General features: G+C 41.8%; 2 protein-coding genes across 5 annotated transcripts; one reads left to right on the top strand and one right to left on the bottom strand.

The window, feature by feature from the left end:
• Window positions 1-702: 702 nt before the first annotated feature.
• LOC135235568 (dynein regulatory complex subunit 4-like) lies at window positions 703-7,313 on the top strand. The gene is made up of 11 exons (XM_064301148.1): window positions 703-922; window positions 1,368-1,463; window positions 1,584-1,781; window positions 1,948-2,154; window positions 2,284-2,338; window positions 2,611-2,816; window positions 3,081-3,248; window positions 3,963-4,049; window positions 4,322-4,531; window positions 4,973-5,038; window positions 6,684-7,313. The coding sequence occupies exons 1-11, from the start codon at window positions 920-922 to the stop codon at window positions 6,804-6,806; spliced, it is 1,419 nt and encodes a 472-aa protein (XP_064157218.1). The 5' UTR covers window positions 703-919; the 3' UTR covers window positions 6,807-7,313.
• A 2,179-nt stretch (window positions 7,314-9,492) lies between these two features.
• LOC135235569 (MICOS complex subunit MIC19-like) lies at window positions 9,493-19,649 on the bottom strand. Of its 4 annotated transcripts, none has more exons than XM_064301150.1 (8): window positions 16,406-16,842; window positions 13,778-14,456; window positions 13,074-13,173; window positions 12,547-12,673; window positions 12,268-12,351; window positions 11,434-11,504; window positions 10,948-11,083; window positions 9,493-10,356 (listed from the first exon to the last, which is right to left on the bottom strand). In XM_064301150.1, exons 1-8 carry the CDS (start codon window positions 16,469-16,471, stop codon window positions 10,333-10,335), a joined length of 1,287 nt encoding a protein of 428 aa, XP_064157220.1. In that variant the 5' UTR covers window positions 16,472-16,842; the 3' UTR covers window positions 9,493-10,332. The 4 variants fall into 4 exon arrangements, with proteins under 4 accessions (XP_064157220.1, XP_064157222.1, XP_064157221.1 ...); XM_064301151.1 differs by lacking the exons at window positions 9,493-10,356; window positions 16,406-16,842 and adding exons at window positions 10,366-10,578; window positions 19,482-19,649; XM_064301149.1 differs by lacking the exon at window positions 9,493-10,356 and adding an exon at window positions 10,368-10,578 and having other exon boundaries at window positions 16,406-17,341.
• Between the last annotated feature and the right edge of the window lie 3,492 nt (window positions 19,650-23,141).

Here is a 23,141-nt window from a genome sequence, read left to right as displayed (position 1 = left end):
ACTGCTTACTAACCGGTTTATGGCACAATCCAGTTACTGCCTACCAAGGTAACTTTTCACTTATCATTGAGTAAAAAACCCAGTTTAAAGCAGATTTTTCATCATGCTTCCACTCCCCAGATTAAACATAGTTCTCAAATTTACAGCATTTGAGAGGGATTTGTCAGGTCAATTTCTTATCTAAAAGTGACAATAAAGCACCCGTTGCACCTGCCAGCCCTACGGCCCTGACAATGACAAACACTGTATAAGTGAGGAAGACATGATAAATACAGATATTATATACTAATACTCAGGCCTATTAAATATTTTTCAAACCTATCAAGATATGTTTAATGTTCCGTATGTTTCTGGGTGAGATAAAGTTTAGCCAAATAAGCACAATAAAATAATTTATTTTCCAATGTAAAATAATTTGGATATCGACACTTTTAATGGCATGCCTCGATTTTACAATGTTTCGTTAATAACTTACAGTGTTGTGTATGCGTGAGTAACTCAGCATTTTTGAGGTTGAAAACGTGTTTTAGTTGAGAACGTTTGCGTTGTCGCCTCTTCGAGTTTGTTTCTGGTGCAACGTAATTTGTTTATCTTATAAGTTCCGGTCATTGTCGCAGTTGTGTACCAGTAAAGAGTTCCGCTTTAGGCGGCGTCCGTTTAACCTGGAAGTGAGATATGTTTGATAGGCATTTTCAAGGATTCAACATCTTTTCTGTTCTCCATAGCAACGGCATTTAACAGTCACACTCCAGCTCGCGAGCTAGCTAGCCAGCTCTATTTGCTGGGTAATTTAGTTGTCTAGTTAACCTTACATACACGGCTAACTAACACAATCTACTTTAAGTGCCCGTAATGAATATATTTAAATGTCATAACTAGGTAGTATTTCATTTGGGCCTAGTGAACATAATACATCGACATGGTGAGTATATTTAGACTAGAGCTGAACGTTAGCTAGCTAGCTGAGCATGTTGACTCTGTAGAGGCCAGCTAACCAGCTATTGACTAGTTACCTTTTGTTAACTGACTCAAAGCGTAGCTAGTTACTGTAGTTACCTAACGTTAGCCAACGATTCGATGATAGCTAGACTATTAGTGTGATTTAGCTTACTACGTTCGAATATGTTGCCATAGCACACAGGCAAAGTTACTTATTTTTGGTTACATTTCACAGACAAGCAATGTCCTGTGGAATTAGGATAGCTCACTGATTAAATCTATCCAGCTAGACTAACGTTGGCGCACGTTATTCAAGTTGGCTTGTTTACTGGTTTGCTAGCTCGCTGTTGCATTATAAGTTAGACGAATCAGCGGATCTATTTCAGGTTAAAGTCGCATAGCTAACCAGAAAAGTTGTATTGTTTCAGCCTCCGAAAAAGAAAGGGGAGAAAAAGTCTGCAAAGGCGAAGGCAGCGCCTACGGTGGTAGATGGCCTGTCCACGGAAGAAATGTCGAAGGAGCAGGTACTGCAACTTTAACGGCGGTTATGTCCCTTTTCTTGCCCTTATCAGTTACGCTTGCCGTGATAGATCTTTAGTGAAACCTAATTTAGTTAATTATTCGGCTCTGTCTGTGTGCTCTAGCTGGAGGAGCACATTGTGCGCCTCCGGGAAGAGTTGGACAGGGAGCGGGAGGAGCGCAACTACTTTCAGTTGGAGAGGGACAAGATCCACACATTCTGGGAGATCACCAAGAGGCAACTGGATGAGAAGAAGGCTGACCTGAGGAACAGGGACAGAGAGATGGAGGAGTCAGAGGAGCGCCATCAAGTGGAAATCAAGGTATAAAGTAGTTTAGTGCATGCATCAAGGAAAGGAAACTGCAACAGTAGTTATTGAGAAAGCCCACAATTGAACACATCATGTTCAGATTTGACCATTTCTGGCACACTATAATCCTTTTGTTGGAAAACCTGATGTTTTGTGTGTTTGCTTGGTTTTCATCCAGGTTTATAAACAGAAAGTGAAGCACTTGCTGTATGAACACCAAAATAATCTCACAGAGCAGAAAGCAGAAGGGGTTGTGGCCACCAAAGTGATACAGAAAGAACATGCAGAGATGGAGAATGAATTGCGTAAAGGCATGCGCGGCCTAAAAGTGGACATCAAACAGCAGGAACTGTCCAATGAAGATCTATTGAAGAGCCTCAAACTGGTGAGTGGATGTGATTGTTTCGGGGAAGGGGAGACTATTATGTTTTGTTCTTGAGACTTCTTAAATTTCCTTTGTTTATTTTCTCTTCTGTGCAGAAAAAAAATATTTTACTATTTTTTATTCTAACAGAAACATGATGAAGAAATTACCAAAATGAGACAGGATTTTGAAAGTCAAGTGCAAGGTATGCTTCATTTTAAGTAATGATTTTTTATATGTATTTTTAAGTCAGTTTTTGGCAGCTTGATTCAAATCCTAACCATGCCTCTTCACAGGTCAATCCATAGCTGGTTACAGTTTTGTGCAGGGAGGAGGGGAAGGGTTCACACTGCAGAATAACCCCCCCCTGTGCTATAGAGTCCTGTTGATGGGAGTACAATGAAAAAAGTAGTGGAATAGGAAGCTGTTTAAAAGGACATGCACACTTTCAACTTTTGAAAAACAATTTTTGTCTAGACATTGAGAGGAAATATGACAAGAAAATGCAGGTGTTACGACAGGAGCTTGACCTGAGGCGGAAAATGGAGATCCATGAAATTGAAGAAAGGAAGAACAGCCAGATAAATACGCTGATGAAGAATCATGAAAAGGCCTTCAGCAACATTAAGATTTACTACAATAAAACCACCTTCAACAACCTGGCACTCATCAACTCACTGAAAGTAAGAGCTGTACTAAACAACTTCTGTACTAACTGCGTGTAATTGGTCCAATTTATTTTACATGACACCATTAGGGCAGGGCAAATGTGTTCTTTATTACCTGTTCCCTTCCTATTCATGAAGTGTGGGTTGGGCCCATCCACTCTGCTGAAGTGTGAAAGTATGAAAATGACTGAGGAAGTTTGAAACTGTTGCCATAAAAAGAAGATATGCTTTTATGTAGAGACCTCATTATCACGCAGGACCCAAAATCATTTTATACAGGAGCAGTTAGAGGAGAAGAAGAAGAAGGAGGATAGGCTGGAGAAAGAAATGGCAGAAGTCTTACAGCAGAACAAGACTCTGACTGAACCCCTGCAGAAAGCGAAGGAGGAGGTGATAGAGCTGCAGAGACAGATGGCGAATTACAAGAATGACAAGGCTTCACTGGCGGTGGGTGAAATAAAATAAAATTCCTTCTTACGTCTGTGCTCAAGCTTAAGATTTCTTCCTAGAAATCCCAATTGAGTACCATTTGCAGTTGGTTGCTATTCTGTTATGGCCCCCCTCTCAGATGCCAGGATGTGTGCAATAATTGTCATATCTACCCAAGCAGGTCTAATTAGGCTATGTTGGTGTTGATTATGAAATAAAAGAAACCAAAGATTTTTTTTTCATTTGTTTAGATTTTTTTTTTTTTTTAAATCGAATTAAGAATTAATTTAATCTAATATTTTTATATTGATATCTCTTCTTTGAAAGTAGAGGAGGTTGTATAGTCACATAAAAGGGAAATTCCACACTAAAACACATTATTATACTTTGCATATTGTTGATCCTAGGTCCTATTTTCCTGTTTTGTGTAGTATTTCACTTTTCCACAGCTAAACTCAGGTTCTGTAGATGATGTGATGTCTTGCAGTGATAGTGCCACAGTAGGCACAGTGCAGTTTAATATCGGGAGTGTGTCTTCAACTTGCTATGGCACCAACTATAAGTATCAGATATTCATTTCATCCCCTTAGGGACAACAAGTTAGGGCTTTTGCCTTGAATCCCTGCTAGTCAACTTTCTGCAATATGTATGTGTGTATGTTCCTTTCGGCTGTTTGGGTGTTAATGACATTTTAGTGTGCAGTGATGTTGGTTACATCTTCTCTCCCTCCAGGGGGCGAAAGCTCGTTTGAAGGTCGCAGAAAAAGAGATTAAAGACCTGAAGTGGGAACATGAAGTCCTGGAGCAGAGATTTAGCAAAGTGAGAATTTATATGAAAATGTTCATGACATTATTGGGTATGTGAGGCAGAGAACACTATTCAATGTGTCTTTTTTATAAAAGAGGGCACAAGGTACTCTTACTTAACCCATGTCATAAAACTCTAACACACACTGTTTTGTGAAATGGGTGTTCAGTACATGGCTTGGATTCAGCTCCAGTCCACTACTTGGCTGCTCAGATGTGGAGGATGTAAACCTGTGTGTGAATTGAAAGCAGGTCTCACTTTAAAATGTTGGAAATGACTATTAGGTTCAGGAGGAGAGGGACGAGCTGTACCAGAAGTTCACCAAGGCCATTCTGGAGGTGCAGCAGAAGAGCGGATTTAAGAACCTGCTCCTGGAGAAAAAGCTGAGCACCTTGACCGAAACTCTGGAGAAGAAGGACGCGCAACTCAACGAGGTCCTCTCCGCCTCCAACCTCGACCCCTCGGCAATCAACCTGGTGACCCGCAAAGTAGAGGTGCACCTTTTCTTTATCAACCAATCACAGACACACAAGACATTTTCTCATACCCATCCAATCACATGCACACATCACCAATGAGCGCCATTTTAAAATCAAGAGTCAGACCTCTACAGTGCTGCTGATTGCCTGCTTTGCATACTTCGCTTGCCACTGTACAGAATTTCTCTCACCCTCCACCCCAGCAACCACCCGTTGTTTGGATCTGCTTCTAGATACTGGGGGGTTTCTGATATTCCTCCTGTTCAGTAGGGGAGATGTATCTTGCTCCCAGTTAGATAGGGCAGTGCAGGCTGGTGTGTGCACTGTACTACCTGAAGCAGATCCATTCAGCACCAAACCAAAAAATGTACTTGCATATTCTATTCATTAAACTATTTAAATATGTGAATTGTCCTGACTGAAATTTGTTTTAAAGTTGCCTCTCTCTGTTTGCAGGATGTGTTGGATTCCAAAAATATTGCCATCAAAGATTTACAGTATGAGCTGGCTCGAGTTTGTAAGGTAGGATAATCACATATTATTGGGAAAATAATTGTCGTCTAATATTACATTTTCTACTACAAATTCAGTTTACGCCTTAGTTTTTCCCCATTTTGACATTTTTATTCCCCAGTTTTTTGAGGAATGTGGATTTTACGCTTGCAGTTGTAGGCCTGTCCCATGGCTACAGCGTCCACCATGAGATCAGGAGGGAGCAGGCTGGTGTGCATCCTCAGATGGACATGCAGCCGTCCCTCCCTCTGTGCAGTGTTCTCCAGTGCAGCTGGCCCCGCCCTCCTATTGTCGCTGTGTATAGCGCTGTAGAGCCCCGCCCTCCTACTGTCGCTGTGTATAGCGCTGTAGAGCCCCGCCCTCGTACTGTCACTGTGTATAGCACTGTAGAGCCCCGCCCTCGTACTGTCACTGTGTATAGCACTGTAGAGCCCCGCCTTCGTGTTGTGTGTATACACTGTAAGCCCCTCATATACTTTTCACATCGTGTACTTAGTTCCCTGTACAGTTTACCCCAGTTTTTGTAGCATGTGATTTATGCAGTTGTAGGCCGCCCATGGCTACGGTCACTGAGTAGGAGAGCAGCTGTACCGAGCCACCGCCCCTCTGTGCAGTGTTCTCCAGTGCAGCTGGCCCCGCCCTCCTATTGTCACTGTGTATAGCGCTGTAGAGCCCCGCCCTTCTGCTGTCACTGTGTATAGCGCTGTAGAGCCCCGCCCTTCTGCTGTCACTGTGTATAGCGCTGTAGAGCCCCGCCCTCGTACTGTCGCTGTGTATAGCACTGTAGAGCCCCGCCCTTCTGCTGTCACTGTGTATAGCGCTGTAGAGCCCCGCCCTTCTGCTGTCGCTGTGTATAGCGCTGTAGAGCCCCGCCCTTCTGCTGTCGCTGTGTATAGCACTGTAGAGCCCCGCCCTCGTACTGTCACTGTGTATAGCACTGTAGAGCCCCGCCCTCGTACTGTCACTGTGTATAGCACTGTAGAGCCCCGCCCCTTTGTGCTGTGTATAGCCTGTAGAGCCCCGCCCTCCTACTGTCACTGTGTATAGCACTGTAGAGCCCCGCCCTCCTGCTGTCACTGTGTATAGCACTGTAGAGCCCCGCCCTTCTGCTGTCGCTGTGTATAGCACTGTAGAGCCCCGCCCTTCTGCTGTCGCTGTGTATAGCGCTGTAGAGCCCCGCCCTTCTGCTGTCACTGTGTATAGCACTGTAGAGCCCCGCCCTCGTACTGTCACTGTGTATAGCACTGTAGAGCCCCGCCCTCCTACTGTCGCTGTGTATAGCACTGTAGAGCCCCGCCCTTCTGCTGTCGCTGTGTATAGTGCTGTAGAGCCCCGCCCTTCTGCTGTCGCTGTGTATAGCACTGTAGAGCCCCGCCCTTCTGCTGTCGCTGTGTATAGTGCTGTAGAGCCCCGCCCTTCTGCTGTCACTGTGTATAGCACTGTAGAGCCCCGCCCTCGTACTGTCACTGTGTATAGCACTGTAGAGCCCCGCCCTCGTACTGTCACTGTGTATAGCGCTGTACAGTCCTGCCCTCCTGCTGTATTTGGGTATAGTGCTGCACAGCCCCTGAGTGTTTTTAAGTTTGTGTGTAAAAATGCTAATTCTGCTATGGAGGCATGTAAGTGTTGTGCTATAAGTGTTTCTCATTCACAGGCTCATAATGACTTGCTCTGGACATATGAGACAAAGCTGAAGTCTTTAGGCATCCCTGTTGAGGACCTGGGGTTCAAGCCCCTGGAGAGCACTTCAGCTGGACTGGTGTCTGCCCCGATGTGACAAGCAAATGAACAACTTTTAATTAAAGTTTAATCATCTTGCTGTTTTTTTTACATAGAATGAAGGACCTGCATTCAGAGTAAAATCTTTCAGGCTGATTTAGTAAATAACGGTTTACTTGTTAATATAAGAAGACAATGTGCTAGTGTTCAGGCAAAAACATTTTGGACACATCATGGAAACGCAGCTCAAACAGTCACTTATTACAGTGATTGTAAGGAATTTTTTTTTCGCTTTGGAGGCATATAGACATACAACATGGCTTTAAGCATAATTACACAGTTACAACACGTAGCATTTCACATGTCATCAACAGACTACATGACTGTATCGAATGCAACAAACCTGGAAAAGATACTGTTGCAACTGAAAATGCTACCACAAGCTGAATTTGCTAAATTTCAAAGAAACGTAGGCAATCCAGTAATAGCCCTTTAACATTTGTTTTCTATAAAGAATGGAGCATTCTTTGAAGTGAAAAATAAAAGCTGTATTGCAGAAACTGTTCACTCTATCATCAACGGCTAATTTTCATTGGCATCAAAGACTGTGTGCATTTACGTTGAAGCGTACCAGCTTTTAGCCTACCTCAGCCCAGGGGAGGGGGAGGAAGGAGGGGCAAAAGAACTGTCGGTAAAGCATCATAGGCACGTAGGTGGAGCCAGTGAGGGAGAAAACAATCCTGTGCCTGTCACTGTTCTGCATAGGGACCCACTGTACATCAGTGTAGCTGTAATTGCCATTTTATTAGTATGTTAGCAAATTACTTTGAATTGCTGTTTCTCAAAGACCAGAAAAGGTATTTTGGCAAAATAAACCAAATGGGATTCGCGTGATGTCCTTATGCGGACAGAGTAGACAAATGTATGGTCCAACTGTATCATTCCCTGAGGTCCATCTTATTTACTCCCCTGGTAAGGAACCATGTCAACTACATTATGATCCATGACCATGAAAAGTAGACAAACCTTATTGAGCTGACCATAATCGAATGGTTCCACTTTCAACATTCAGTTGCAGAAGCAGTCATAACAATTCTGTAGTAACAATTCTCATAATTATTTTGTAGTAACCTGGTGGTGCTCTGACAGCCTCAGGCGCAACATGTGTAACGCATGCTGGCTATCTCAGCTAAAGCTGAAAAACAGCTAGACTTAGCCTACTTAATGCAACTGAAACTAAAATGGGAAAATACTGCAGTTAGAAAAGATTAATGTTACAATTGGAAAAGCTATGTACAGTTATAAAAACCAGTCTAACTACCTAAATCTTAACTACTACTAACTACTAAAATGCCAAATATAGAGCTACAGAACGATATTGAAAATGGAATGGAAAAAGGAAAAACTAAAAAGGATTTCTAGTTAAACTAATCTTAACTTGACCGCAGGTGGTTTGAAATGAGCAGGGTAATTTGAGTAGTTGTATTAGATCAGTTACATAATACTTACCCATCAATCAAGAAGGGTGGAGATGGGGCTCTGAAATGCTTACATGCATATGTAGCAGCTCGTTTTTACTTCTACATCACAGTCGTGGGCTGGTCTCCATGTGAAACTAAACAAAACTTCACCTTTGGGTAGCAGTGCATGGCTCATTTTTATTTTTAGACAAGGATTAATGTGATGTATCAAATAGAGACAGGATACAGGCTTAGAACTCAAAAAATGTGATTTAGTGTTTATGCCTTTAAATAGTTATTTCATTAACCCAAGTGGATAGTCAGTTCAATTCAGTTTTATTTGTGCAGCACTTTTTGCACGGTACCATTTAGTGCCACACTGTGTTTGACACAGGACCCTTGGGCGATAAAAAAACCCCAAATTAGGGAAAAACTGAAATTGTTCCCTCAGTCCCTTGAATATCAATTAAGCCAACCTCCTGAGAAATGGTGGAATGTGGGGAAAAAGAATGGCTCAATGAACTGCAAAAACTGGCCAGTAATTTTAATGGTGAAAGGGTGAATCGGGTTCTGGAATGGCCGACAGAGCCACCCAAACCTCTCCTCAGGAGCATTAGTGCAGTATTGTCCCTGACCACAGGGGATGAAGGAACAAAGCACTGAATCAGCAGACGCTGAACGTAATCAGTCATAAATGTATAACAATTATCATCTGGTGTGCTAATCTTGCCTTTGGCTTTTGAAATTGTCTGGAGCATTACAGTCTTTTGGGTTGCAACTGTAATCTGATTTTATACATTCAGTTGTAAGGATTTAGCTAATATGGTGTGTAGCAGCTTGGCAACTATATTTCAGTCCCTAATATAACAAAAAAAAACTGAAAATCCCATTACTTTAGGGGGCAATTTCGGACAGATATGTGTATAAATGCCAGTCTGACACAGACACAGACAGATATGTGTACCCCCCATTTCCAAAATTTGAGAAATCCTCTAAGATTGTGTGTAAGTTTCACAATATCTGAGGCAGTGTGTCCTCCAATGAACTGGATAAGAACTAGAAGGGAAATGTGCTCACGTGGTTGCATTCAGTCCTATTCAATTTGATACTTCTGCATGTGGCACCACCAAAAGATGGCTTCCACGGCTGGTAAATAGTATTACTGGTGAACTCTGCCATAGAGTTACAGAAATTCATTGAACTCATTCCTGTGCAAATTAGGCGCCAAAATCTCACACTGGCAAGAAGCAGGCACTTTTTTTTTTTTTTTTAAATATTAAAAAGTTTTCCTGGATAAAAAAAGTTTCTAGGCTGAACAGAATAGAGACAAATATGATCAAAAATCAGTATTCCAAACGACGATGCAAGAGATCAAATTGATATTAGCCCATTTACATTAGGTAGTAGCCTACAAATTTGGCTACGCCAAAATAGGCTACGCCTTTCGTTCGCACATCAACGTAATGGTGAGCCATGTTGCCAAATGTAAACCAACCAAACAGCGTGCCAAGCCAAATAGCTGTTTAACTAAACAGTTATTTTAGCAATTACTTGTGGCTCATTCCTCCAGTATGCTGAGGGCATTTTGGAATTAAGGCTGTATTGAAAATACATTTTTATCATCAGAATGCATATTCCAGATAGCCTGTGACTCCGGCACAGATCTGAGGCAATTCTGGCCCAGCAGTGCACCTGCCTCTGCTGTGATTTAAACAGGTTTGCACCATTAAAATCCGCCTTATGGCTATTTACATAACCAAAACCAGGTTTCCCCTGTGAAATATGTTCAGGCAATTTCAATTGAAAAATATCTTAATGTCTGGGTTAGGCTACCAGCAAAATGTGCATGTCAGTCAAAATGACATTTAAGGTTGGCTACTGAGACGATTTCCAGATCTAGCCTTGCATATCAATCCCTCTACAAAAAGCTACAAGATGATAGTTTATTCTGTAAATATAGCCAAACATTCTGGGGCAAAAAAATAGGCTTCTGTTTCACTGTGATGACCTGCACCCCTGCTGGATGTGTAAGGTCGCAGTGTGTCCCTCCCTCTTGTTGTTATGGTAACACCTCCATGGAGAAGAGGGGTGTGGCTGCTTCAGTGTAGTGCAGAACACACAACACTAATCGCCTGGTCTCGTCTTACTCTGCAGACAAGATGGAGGATAGACCGAGTAGGGGAGGGAGGGAAGGAGAGAGGGATAGAACATTGGAGAGATATGGTTGGAAGGAGGGAGAGTGGGGAAAGGAAGGGACAGAGGAAGACTGATGTTATACATTGATGTGATACAGAGCCATGTGGTCATGAAATAGCCCTTGTAGAAAGGCCTCCCTCATGCTGGCACTGTGTGATACCAGGGGGGAAATTCCTAATGCACAGTGGCAGAATGGAATTATATGGGAGAGGGAGGAAAATAGAGAGAAAGAGAGAGAGGTAGAGAATGAGCTAAACCAGCAATGGGGGAAAACAGAAACGGATGAAGAATTGGAGAAGATAAAAAAGGATGGAGGAGAGGAGAATTAGCCTGTGGTTAGATTCCACTGTGTGCACACTGAATCACCTTCAGTGACTGCAGGAAATCTCACAGAACTTTATTTAAACTCTGACATTAACAAACTGCACTTAAAATAGAGCTGCTGCTTGGGCTGGATTCTCAGTGGGTGAAGGGAGTCCCAACGCCTGTGTTTCAGAGGGAAGAGTATTCACACACAGAATGCACACAGGAGGGAAACTGTACCTGTCTAGCTTCAGTGACACACTGCAGGTAGAGAGAGGCAATTTTGGAGCAGGAGAGCGTATGTCCCGTGTTCTCTCTGTAACACTTCAGAATCTCCCTCTGCAGGTCAGCACAGACGGGGTTAATCTGGTTCTGCCTGCATGAGCAGAAATGGAGGAAGAGAGATGAGAATTGAGCCAGGTTCCTCACTCTTGCATATCTGTACCACATATCTGTCCTAGAACCAGATGTCCAAAAATACAGAATATGAATATGATATGAACATCCCTTTGTGTGAGTTATAGCAAACTACACCAAACAGCATTGCCTTTCCATAACAAACATGTGTGGCTAGCCTCCCTCCTACAAGACAGGCTTACATTCCAATGGCCATTCATGTGTTTACAAAAATTTGTAAAGTAAGTCTGGCTAGTATGGGAGAAGCCAGCCATGGCCAGACTGAATGTTCCTCAGCGTGGGAGTGCAGGCGAGAATATGAGGGCTCACCTAAACTTGGCACTGACCTCCCTGGATGCCTTCTGGTAGCTTTCAGTGATGGCGCTGTAGAACCTCTTCCCCTGTAACAGAGGGAGAGACAAGAAAAATCACAGCCTGTGTCTACACTGGACTCACTGTGCTAATTAATATTCACTTCTGCAAAATGAAAACATGAGAAGAATGGAACATTTAATTACACGCCTTTCCTGTGCATGTCTTCGCCTTTCTGTACACTGAAACCATGTCACATCAGAATCCACCCCAGTTGTTTGAACAAACAGCTTTATATGTAAACCTCCCACAACCGCAAACTATGTTGACAGAATCAAAGATGAGAACTGTGTAATTATGAAAGTACCCAGCATTTAGGTTCCCCCCCTTTCCCAGTTATCCCTGGCAAAGAGGCTTCTGAGGACAACTTCAGTCTCAGGACTCATTTCTGTCCTACACAGAGAAAGAGGCAGGCAGAGCACTCCGTTTTCCCACCAGGAGCTCCCATTTCATAAGATCTGGATCTGCTTATTTGCTCACTTAGTTGTTTTTTTTTGCAATTTGCTTTGCACGCATGCATGTGCCAGTATATGTGTGTGTGTGTGTGCACGTGCACGCATGCGCACATGCTTGTTTGTATGTGAGTGAGTTTGACACTAATGTGTAGATTGTGGAATAGGGTCTGTCTGGATGGTGGGGTAGAATGGGTATAAGTGTGGATTGTGCAGTGTTCTGGTTGTGAATGTAGATTGTGGAGTAGTGTGAGAGTAGTTGTAGAGGGTGAAGTGCGCTTGGTGTAGATGACCTAGTAGTGTGAGTGTAATGCACATAGAGGTGGCGTGCACAACTTACCCTCCACTCCAGCTTGGCCACCTGCTCCCTGTAGAGAGCATCCTGTTTCTTCAGCTCTCTGATCCTCTGTTCCAGCTGATGGGCCTGCAGAAACCGTGGATAACTCATGATAGTGTGCAGGGCAGAGCCAAGGCTGGCAGGTCTGTGAGGGGTGGGACCGATGTGGGTGTGGCTATATGAAGGGCGGGCTGAAGTGGGCATTGCTTAATGGGCGGAGCCAAGACACGTGTGGTTGCATGACGTGGGTGTGGCTTTATGAGGGGTGAAGGGGTCCCTTACATAGAGATGGGCTCGTAGCCGGTGATCCTGGGCGGCAGTGCGGTCTGCCAGGATGGACTGTTTGAGGTTCTCCTCCGCAAACCTCTCCTCCACTTGCGTCTGCGCCTGCACCTTCTCCTGCTCCACCCTGCACACAGACACACAGGCTTACTGTATGTGTGTGTGTGTGTGTGCGTGTGTGCGTGTGTGTGTGCTGTGTGTGTGTGTGTGTGTGTGTGTGTGTGTGTGCGTGTATATGTGTGTGTGTGTGTGTGTGTGTGTGTGTGTGTGTGCGTGCGTGTGTGCGTGAATGGTGTACTTCAGTAGGGTGTTGTATTTCAGTGCTGGTCTCTCTCTGCTCTGTATGCACAGTCATTATCTCTGTGACATACTTCAGTGCTCCATTGAGGAAGGGCCTATGTAGCTCCATACGAATGGTGTATTATTATGTGTTACGTTTTAGTTGGCGGTTTCTCTGAATATTAGCATCTGCTAAATGGATGTAATTCATGTAATCCAAGTGCTGCTCTCCAGTGCTGGTCTCTCACCCCTGATGTACTTCCAGCTCCGTTAGGCTCATGTGCTGTTCCCGGCCCTTCTGCAGCTCCTGCTCCTGCGTGACGGTCCTGCACAGCTCCTCCTCACTCACTACGTCACAGAGAAGAAAAACCCCAAAGGGATTATTCTCCTGCAGACACAGGGGTACAGACCTGGCTCAAACTTTTAAGACTGGATATAAGGGAGGAAACCAACTAAACCACAGTCAGATCATCCAGACCTCCTCGTCCCCCAAACCAATTTTTCATGAGAATCCAAGATCACCTGCAGTCTTTCAGAGGTGGGTTTGCAGATCTTTTCTTTCAACTTTATTATTACTTCACCATACATATTATTGTCATAGGATGGCTCTTTACAGAACCAAGCACAGAGACTCACAGGTGGCACGCTTAGTGAGTAACCCAAAAGACTTTGCTGAACATTAAACAAAACAAACAGGGGTGCATCAGCAAACATTCAAACTAGAGACTTGGGAGAACATGAGAGGCAGGCTAGGCATTTAGACAAATTCTAAAACCAAGCGAAGACACGGGAAGACAAGGAACTTAAATACTAATGAGCAGACAAATAATACAACAGTGACATACCGAGACACACTAGGACAGGGAACTGGAGGCTTCTAGCAAGCCGCTGGCTGAAACTATGACAGTAATACATACACGTGTACGCATGTCAAGGTGTGTCAGTTTCTCACCAACAGGACATGGTGTTGGAGACACAGGCTCCACAAAGGCAGGAGCAGCAGGTTCCACAAGGCGAGGAGGAGGAGGGGCAGGTTCCACAGAGAGAGAAGAAGAAGGAGCAGGTTCCAGAGAAGGATGAGGAGAAGGAAGAGCAGGTTTCACAGAGGTAGGAGGAGGAGCAGCAGCAGGTTCTACAGAGGTACGAGGAGGGGCAGAAGGAGCAGGTTCCACAGAGAGAGGAGGAGGAGGCTGAGGAGTAGGTTCCACAGATGGAGGAGGAGATAAAGGAGTAGTTTCAACACAGAGAGGAGATGGAGCAGGTTCCTCAGAGGGGGGATGAGGAGGCTGAGGAGCAGGTTCCACAGAGGTAGGAGGAGGGGCAGAAGGTGCTGGTTCCACAGACAGAGGAGGAGGAGGAGGAGAGGGAGTAGATTCAGGTTCCACAGAAGGAGGATGAGCAAACTGAAGAGCAGATTCTGCAGATGGAGAAGATAGAATAGGTTCCACCGAGGGAGGAGGAGACGCAGAAGCAGGTTCCACAGGGAGAGGAGGAGGTTCCCCGGGAGCAGAGAGGGGTAGCAGAGGTGCTGTAGTTTGGGCAGGAAGTGAAGGCACTGGGATTGTGGGTGGTGATTGTGTGTTGGCTGATGCAGAGGCTCCTCTCATGCGATTAATGACATTCTCTGTCAACTGTCAGAGAAAAAGGGAAAATGTTCAGTACATCTGTACAGATTTACATAGAACTGACCAGCTCTTCTGTAGTTTTACACAGAACTACTAGCTATCTACTATCTATGCAGTTTTAGACAGAACTGACCAGTTCATCCATAATGTTTTTTTTAATTTATTTATTTTTTTTTACAAAACTAACCAGTTCATTCATAGTTTTTCACAGGACTGACCAGATCATCTGTGAAGTTTCACACAGAACTGATGAGCTCATCCATAGTTTTACACAGGATTGACTATGGCTACGGTTTATACTGCTGCCGCTTTACAAAAGACTTGATCCAGGGGCTCCTGCGTATGGTGGTTTTCCAGCCAAAAGTACAGCCCCTGGATTGTATGATGTTAATCATTTTTAATTAGACATTTGTGATGCCAACTGAGGGATGATTTACTCTCAGGCCATATTATCCCAGAATGAGATGTATTTCCCATATTCACACCCCAGAATCTAGTCCATCGGATCAGCTATTGCTTTCATTTTCCATAATTCTGCAAATTAGAACATTATAAATAAGTTATTTTTAACATATTCAGTTGCAGGTGCAATCAGCAGGGTCCAAGCTGTTGAAAGAGTTCACACTTGGTCATTGAAGCTAAATAAATAAGACCATCCTGTATTGAGATAAGAGAAAAATAGTCCTGAAAGAACACAAACGCCTATTTTATTTGATCAATAGACTGACTGCAGCAAAAGCCCGAAACAGAAGAGCCCCGGGACCGAGTTTATGGGGTAAGAAGAGTGGGTTTAGACAGCTACATGTACCGGCGTGGGCGTGGTGGTGTTGCACGGAACAGTACAGCCCACAAGACGTGTTCTGTTTTAGCGAACTACTAGAATCCTCACTAAGGAGACCTTGCAATAAAATGGATTAGATTCGTGAGGGCGAACCGTTTCCTGGTGATTTTGCATGGCTTGTGACAGTACGGGACACGCTGGTCGTCAGAATTTAACCAGACAGCCTGACTGTGAACTGAAAACTATCCAACAAAACAAAGCTTAGGTCTATCTGTACTATTGCACGTTGGCATTTTGTCTCATGCAGCACTGCTGACAGGACACACCTGCTAAAGCACAGTCAAACTGGTCAGCCACGTAGGCCAACTGGAAGCACAGTTATACAACAAATGTGACCTCTGACAAACTACACTGCCCAGCAATTAGTAGCCTAACATACAGTAGATATAGTCTAGCATACTGTAAATCACTTAACGCTCTTCCATAAAATCGCTCTCTGTCCACAAGTTCACAGTAGTTGTATTATTTTTTTTCAGCAAAAAAAATAAAAATAATAACAGGTAGAATAAGCTAGCGTAGATGGCACAATAATGTATTTATGCCGACAAATGGCAAACCATAAATAGACAGAGGCACCGGTCCATTCGCGTGCCTAAAGCTGCATACTAGCAATGTACAGTAAGCTAACCGCTCCATGAACGTAGCACTGGGAAATGTGTTAAATCTATTACATGAATATTGACGTATTACCGCTGTTGAACTCAGACCAAACATATTCTCTTTAGTAGCTAATTTAAATTAAATAGCGGGCATTTAATAAAAAAAATTTAAAAATGAAGAGGACAGTATACATTGGTTTGTGCTCCAAGAGTTAGTGGGTTACGTTTTAAAATAGCATTTTACACATTTCTACTGACTGATAATGACACGCACAGGGACAGTGCAGCAAGCTGTCCACCTGACAGGCTTCGGGGTATAAATCTAGATACTTAGCCTGCTGTACAAGCCGTGCTATATAGGGCTTATTATATCGCAGTAATGCCACAACAAACTACAGCGGGGAAGATACTTTCACAGAATGTTTAGTTGACCCTCTATCACAATGTTAATAGCCTGTAGGATGTCATCTAGAAAAGCCGAATTTGTTTCTTGCTGGCATGTCTCGCCCACTCACCCTAACGCCTTTCATTACTGTAATGGTTTCATCGTCCTCTTCATACGCGCTGGCGTTCGCCCCCATGTCTGTGTCGGTGGCCAAGAGTGATATCTTTCGCGCAGTTAAAAAATTGCCATCATTGATCTACTCTGATGAGTGGGGAATAGGCTGCTCAGGTCTTTAACAGCTGCAGGAGGGCGATCGGTCCATGTTGCCATTGGAGAAATAGCGCGATCGTGTCTTAAATAGCTGGCTATTGGCTGTGTGCAGCTGTGGAAACAAGATACTGTCATTGCATACATGCAGGAACTATAAACATGGCCTCTATTTATAGATAGTGATAGTGTGTATTTGAGAAAGCATGCTGCTAATGCTAAAGTCGACATAGACTGAGCACATTTACGCTAAACTTGCAAAGGGGCGGGACATGTAAACACGCACCGTTGCCTAATAGGAGGACATTCGGGGTGCTGTAAATGCGCTCCACATGTTTGGTAAAGTCAGGTGGGACATTACAATAAAGCCCCCATACATTCTGAATATTCTCTGTGACCTGTTATGTGTTGCATAACATTTCCAAAAGTCATGGATGTGTCGGACTAAGAGGGCACAGTATATGACTTTAGGGCTCAGTCTTACACTCGGCGAATTACACTCGACGCGACGCGGTGATAACCTTATCGCAAGTTTCACTGACGCAGTTATTTTCCTGTGCAGCGCCCACGCTGTTTAAATAGCAAATGAACTTGGGCCCGTGTAGGCGGATTGGTCTTAACATGAGATGTGGTCATTTGGTAATTGTTGGTCTATTGCTATTTTGATGCAGCTGAAAACGTTTGCGTTACGACCAACAAAACCTGATTTTAAGTGATATTGCAGTTTCGTTTTTCTTTTAAGGGCCTATATAGATAGGCGCACCTAGGCGGGTACGCAAGGCCCGTACACCCTCCTGTCCGTAATACAAAGGGGCATGGATAGACACGCATAGAAATATCAAGATTACAATGTAAAATATCATTATTGTGTAATAATATTATTATGTAATAAATACATAATGAAATACAACGTCATAATGGGTGGTCATAAGGGATTGATCCGAATTAGATAAATAATATTGATCAGAATACGAATAATTGGCGATGCTACAAGTACGGTTACATTTTCTTGGATCGAGATATGACTCCTATATATAGCGAAACTGTCATTATCTGCCTGGAAGATGTATGTTAGGGGACAGTGGCTATTATGGCAATATTGGGCTCTAACGATCTTTGCGCATGGTCTAAAGCACAAAGGTGCAAGTGCATTTAGTACGTGGCCAGATCCACTTTTGCTAGTTTCACGAAATAAACAAAAAATGAAAGAAAAATGTAATGAAATAAAATAAATTAATAATAATGATAATAAATTTAAAATAAAATGTTAAATACCAAATACTATAAAATTAAAATAAAACATAAAATCCAAAATAAAAGAACATAATTTGGAGTGAACATAATTAATATTATTTATGTATTTATTTATTTATGTGTTTTATATTTATTTGTATACATGTTTATAGATTTTTATTTGTAATTTAATATTATTAATTTATATTGATTTACTTATTTCTTTTCCACAGTTTTAATTATTTATTTAATATGTATTTAATATTTTTATATTGATTTATATTTTTCCATTACTTATTTTTTATTTTATTTTATTGATTATTTATTTTTTTAAATTAATATTTATTTAATTAAATTTTACTTTAATTAAATTTAATTTCATATTATTTTATTTTATTTATAAACTGTTTTTTAATTTTAAAATGAAATTAGGTCTTTTGCTGCCACACTCCTGACAGAACAAAAAAAAAAGTTTAAAGCAAAAAAAATAGCTTACAAATCAAAAGATTATACAGGACCAAAACAAAAACACTCAAATACTGACAAAAATAATCAAATGTTTTGCCCATTTTCCCTTTAAAGTCATTATATGAGAATAAGTGAAATATCAAGCATTAGAGACCAGATGGGTGCATCTAACTGCACAGATAATTTATAGCAGTATGAATGATGTGAAACAACAGGACAGAACTTAATTATTATCTGATGCTAGATTTGAGACAGCCTGTGATATACCCACTTAATAATGCTGGACTATAAATAAGTAACTCCATTTGTTCACAGAGATTGCTGTACTTGCCCTCTGGCACTAGTATAATGGCTAGGTCGTAGTCTGTAATAACCCTACTGCTGCTACTTTGGTATACTCATGTTCTCCAGTAGGTGGCAGTGTTGTACTTAATCAATGTTAATAAACCAACAGCTTTTCAGGTGAATTCCAGTCTGGGTCCCAGTCATATCTTCTGTAGATACCACCAGAGATTCTTTTTTATTGTGCCATTGTATTTTGGTTTATTTATTGCTCAGTTCCTGAACATAACTTTAAGTTAAATTTTGTTTTGTTAATATTGTTAAAAATAGAACTAGCGTAGTTCTATAGGGAGGGAAAATACACTGCTCGTTTAGTAGGACAATGCAAGCACTCAACAGCCTTAGAGGTGGTGTTAAAATCACAAGTCTGTCAATCTTTATATAAAATGCTGAAAACTGATTTATAAACAATCAACAATATATCCACAGCATATTTTAGAGAATTCTGATAATGTGACATGATGGAGTAAATGCAAATGTAAAGTTTGACCAGTGTGGTATGATGGAGTACTTTGTGTGTACTGTGTGTGTGTGTGTGTGTGAGAGAGAGAGAGAGAGAGAGAGAGAGAGAGTTTGTGAGTGTGTATGCATGTGTGTATGTGTGTGTGTGACTGTTGTTGGTGTGTGTGAGTGTATGTGTGTATGTCTGATGAGTGTGTGTGTGTGTGTGTGTGTGTGTGTGTGTATGTATGCATGTGTATGTGTGTGTGTAAGTGGGCATAATCAGCAATGAGCAGCTGTACATGTGAGGAAGTAGGGAGATTGCCCTTACAATGTGCATGACACCATTCAACAATACGCAGTATGTCTACAAAATACTATCTTTGTAGCATTTTACTGAATGTCAGATTACTCAGACATGAGGATATTACTGTAAAACAAAATGGTTGACTCACCTACTCATTGTGCATTCAGTAATCTGATTCTTTATCACTGAGCTTATCGTAATGTGCTTCACAGTTGCCGGGCAGTGTCTTTGACTGTCAGATATTCTGCAATGCTGCAATTTTCAGAAAGGATGTTGTGGAAACCATGAGTCTCCAGATTTCATCAAAACAATGTTTCCAGTAAGTAACCTGAAGCCTTCCTTCGGGTTACATAGAACACTATTCTGAACTTGCACATGCCCTTTTAATATTCAAAATGTTCATTTAGCAGCAGTAATCTCTTGAAATTATTTCACATTTTTTAAATAATTCATATAGATAGTAAGAAAATGCCTTGTTTTTAAATTTCATTTTAATTTGTTTCAAATATTTTAAAGTACCCTTCTGAATCTGGCTTAGGGGTTAGGGTGTTAAGTGATGAGACATTTATCACAAACCTGATCCAGTTTAGCGGATGACAGGCAGTGCATTTCTAAATAGGGGCAAAACAACAAGCTTCATGTCTCATGCCCTTTATTATACCTTCTCGTTCAAAGGAATAAAAATGTACTGAATGCAAGATGGAAAAAAAAAATAAAAAACAACATTTCCCACTTTCAGGCAGCTCTGCACAGGTCTGCTGTCACTTTTTCCACTGTTTCTGATGGTTGGTGGTTACCTCGGTCGTGGGGGGGGGAACTCCCTATTGATACGGGGACTCCCGTGGGTGCAGGCAAGGTACGATCTAGAAAAGGGGGTTCCTCAGTCGTCTCTGGTCCCCAAGGGGATTACCAAGGTGACACGTACTGCGAGGACATGGCAACGAGGAGGGGTGGAGCTTGTTGGGGACCAAAACAATGGCCTTGGAATTACCCTGCAAAAGACAGATGGCTTAGACGGTTTATGGCTTTCCTTGAATTGGCTTGACTTCAAAATAAAGTCCTCCAGAGGTGCTAATGGCTGTGTGCGGAAGTGATTTGTGGTGAAGTAATGACATACTTTTTGAAAGCGTGCTTGAGATGTGTGCAAGCAGGTCTAAATTCAGGTGTCATAGTTTCACTGCAGTTTTATGTGTTCCAGAGACAACGACTAGTGCATTATGGCTTCTTGTTTAAGTTGATATTGGATTTTCTTGGCCTTGCACCCAAGGTCTCCACTTCTATTTCTTTCTAGAATAGAAAAGAAATAGCCTCTATGCAGTTGGTCTAATGTCCATTGCATTTATTTTGACATGAAGGAGACCATTTGAATGAATATAAGCAAAACAGCTATACCGTGCATCTACAGCACGTGCATCTACAGTACCCTCCATAATGTTTGGGACAAAGGCAATCTACAGCCTAGAATCAAGACTATATACTGAAAGCTGTCTTATACCTGCTCTAAGGAAGCAATTGAACACTCCTGACTAATCAGAAACACTTGTGAAGCCATTTGTCTATTGTTTGACTACTAATTTAAAATTGAGTACAGAGACAAATCAAGAATCTCAGACATTATGTAGGGCACTGTATCTGTGAATGAGGAAACGTATGTGTGCATACGTGAGAAAGAATAATATGTCTATGTATGTAAAAGGTATGTGTGTGTGTGTGTGTGTGTGTGTGTGTATAAAACTCTGCACGTGCATGTGTGTGTGTGAAAGAGTGAAAAGAAGTGTATGTATTTCAAAAAGTGGACACCTGCATAGGTTTGTCTTTGTACATTATGTGCGTGGTTGACTGTTGATACATTCAACCAAAGAGAAACAAAAGTGTGGGGCAAAGCCCTTTAGCTGGCTGTTGGCTCACTTCCTGTGGTTTTTGAGGTTGTGTCATGTGACCTCTCATGCAAGCATGTTTATGGTCTTCTCAGTGGTTATACGCTTTCTCTCGTTTCTATGCTAATACTGGTGCTCCCATGGAGGACTGCCATGAGTACCATGAATCACCATGTTTTCGCACAATTCAACTTTCACAAAGCAAATTCTGATGCTGATTATGACCTGACTGTGTATTTGTATACATAAAATTCTACTTTTCAGATAGGGTAATTTGCATGATGCCTACATAGGTGACTACCATATTTAGCAATGATTTACCGTGTTTTACCATGATCTATTTTGCTTTACCATTCAGTTTCCACAAAGCATGTTATTTTATTTATTTATTTTTGATCCCACATTGCATAATTACCATGATAATTTTTACTTACATTGCTTCTTTTCCAAGGCAAATTATATTGGTGTCCTGGTTGAGCTAGGCTTAGCAAGGAGGGAATGTTCCTTTCCAAAGTTGCCCTCCTCTGTTAATCCCTTGGGAAAGGAAAGTTTGCACTGGCCATTCAGACTGTTTTGTGCATTTAAAATCTCTGAGAATGTTTATTTTTTTGTGATCCAGTGTTTATCATTTGGGTTAGGCTAACAGGTATGGCTAGGGTAAGAGTTTGGAGTCATGGATTTTTTCCATAGCTAGCATAATTTCCCATGATTTTCTATGATTCCATTATCCCCAGCAGAAAACTTACCATTGTCGTTCTTTCCTAATTATACAGTTTCCATGTTTCTATTCGCCTACAGAGTAAGCACTGAGGACTACATTAGGGTTAGGGCTCGTATTTGGGTTAGTTCATGGAGAAAAGAAAAAGTATGCATGGCCATTCAGTTTTATCGGCAGCATTTCAGTGGAAGAATTTATTTCCATGTTTTGTTGTTAATTTCATGTCAGTTACATATATTCAACCCCCCGGGAAACTTGTGTTTTATTTTTTGATCCATTGTTTTTCTGTCCTCCTCCTGTCTGCTAGTGTTTGGGTTTGTTTGTAGGCCCAGTATTTCCAATGCTTCATTTCTGTGGTTAACTCCCTGTAGTCCTGCAGCAGTCTCTAGGCTGGTGTGTTAGCTGTCCATATCAATTGTGAACAGGACAGCTGTTTCTGGTATTTGTCTGGTTTTAATATAAAATCATATATTTTTTGATGTGTACATTCTTTTCATTATTGTTTTTATTTTTAGTTTTTTTTCCTTTTCTTTGTAATTTTGTATTATTTATTATAATAACTGTGTGCTGTAAATTCAGATTTTGAATTAAAATGTACGTGGCTGCAGCAGTCTGTAATCTAATAACATGAATAACGCTATAAATCATTTCCAGGCTGTGTGACACACTTAGCCAGCACACTCTGTCTCTGGCAATCAGAGTTATATGAAAACCTTCTCCACAACAACTGTAAACCTTTCCAAAGCTGTGCGACTTTCTTGTGTACTACTGAGCTCCTGAGTTAATATGAAATACGTATAAAATAAATTTAATATATATCAGAAGTAACCACACATCGAAATGTTTGTACCATAAATGATGCTAAAATAATCGAGCAGTGTACTCACAGTTCACCTGTTGATAAACCTTCTAGCAAAAGATCATTTGTTATCTGACCTCTTCATAGGCTTTCCTAAATGTTAGGATTAGCAAAATCCCTATCACCCACTGTCCAGCCTTGAGGCACGCCTCAGGAAGGCTGAGCAAGGCCGTGTCCTCTTGTGAGTTTACGGAGGCAGGGGGAGGATGATGCAATGCTTGTAGTTGACCACTAGATGGTAGTAAAGAGCTCTGTAGAAAGGGACAAGAAGAAAAACGCTTTGTCATTCTAGGCCTCAATCCATACAGCCCTGTGTTGAATTCCATTTCAGTTCACTCAATTCAAAATTTAAGT

This window comes from Anguilla rostrata, chromosome 12 (genome assembly GCF_018555375.3).
Source record: "Anguilla rostrata isolate EN2019 chromosome 12, ASM1855537v3, whole genome shotgun sequence".
NCBI lineage: Eukaryota > Metazoa > Chordata > Actinopteri > Anguilliformes > Anguillidae > Anguilla > Anguilla rostrata.
Note: the sequence above shows the minus strand (reverse complement) of the source record. Positions and strands in the feature narration are given on the sequence as shown.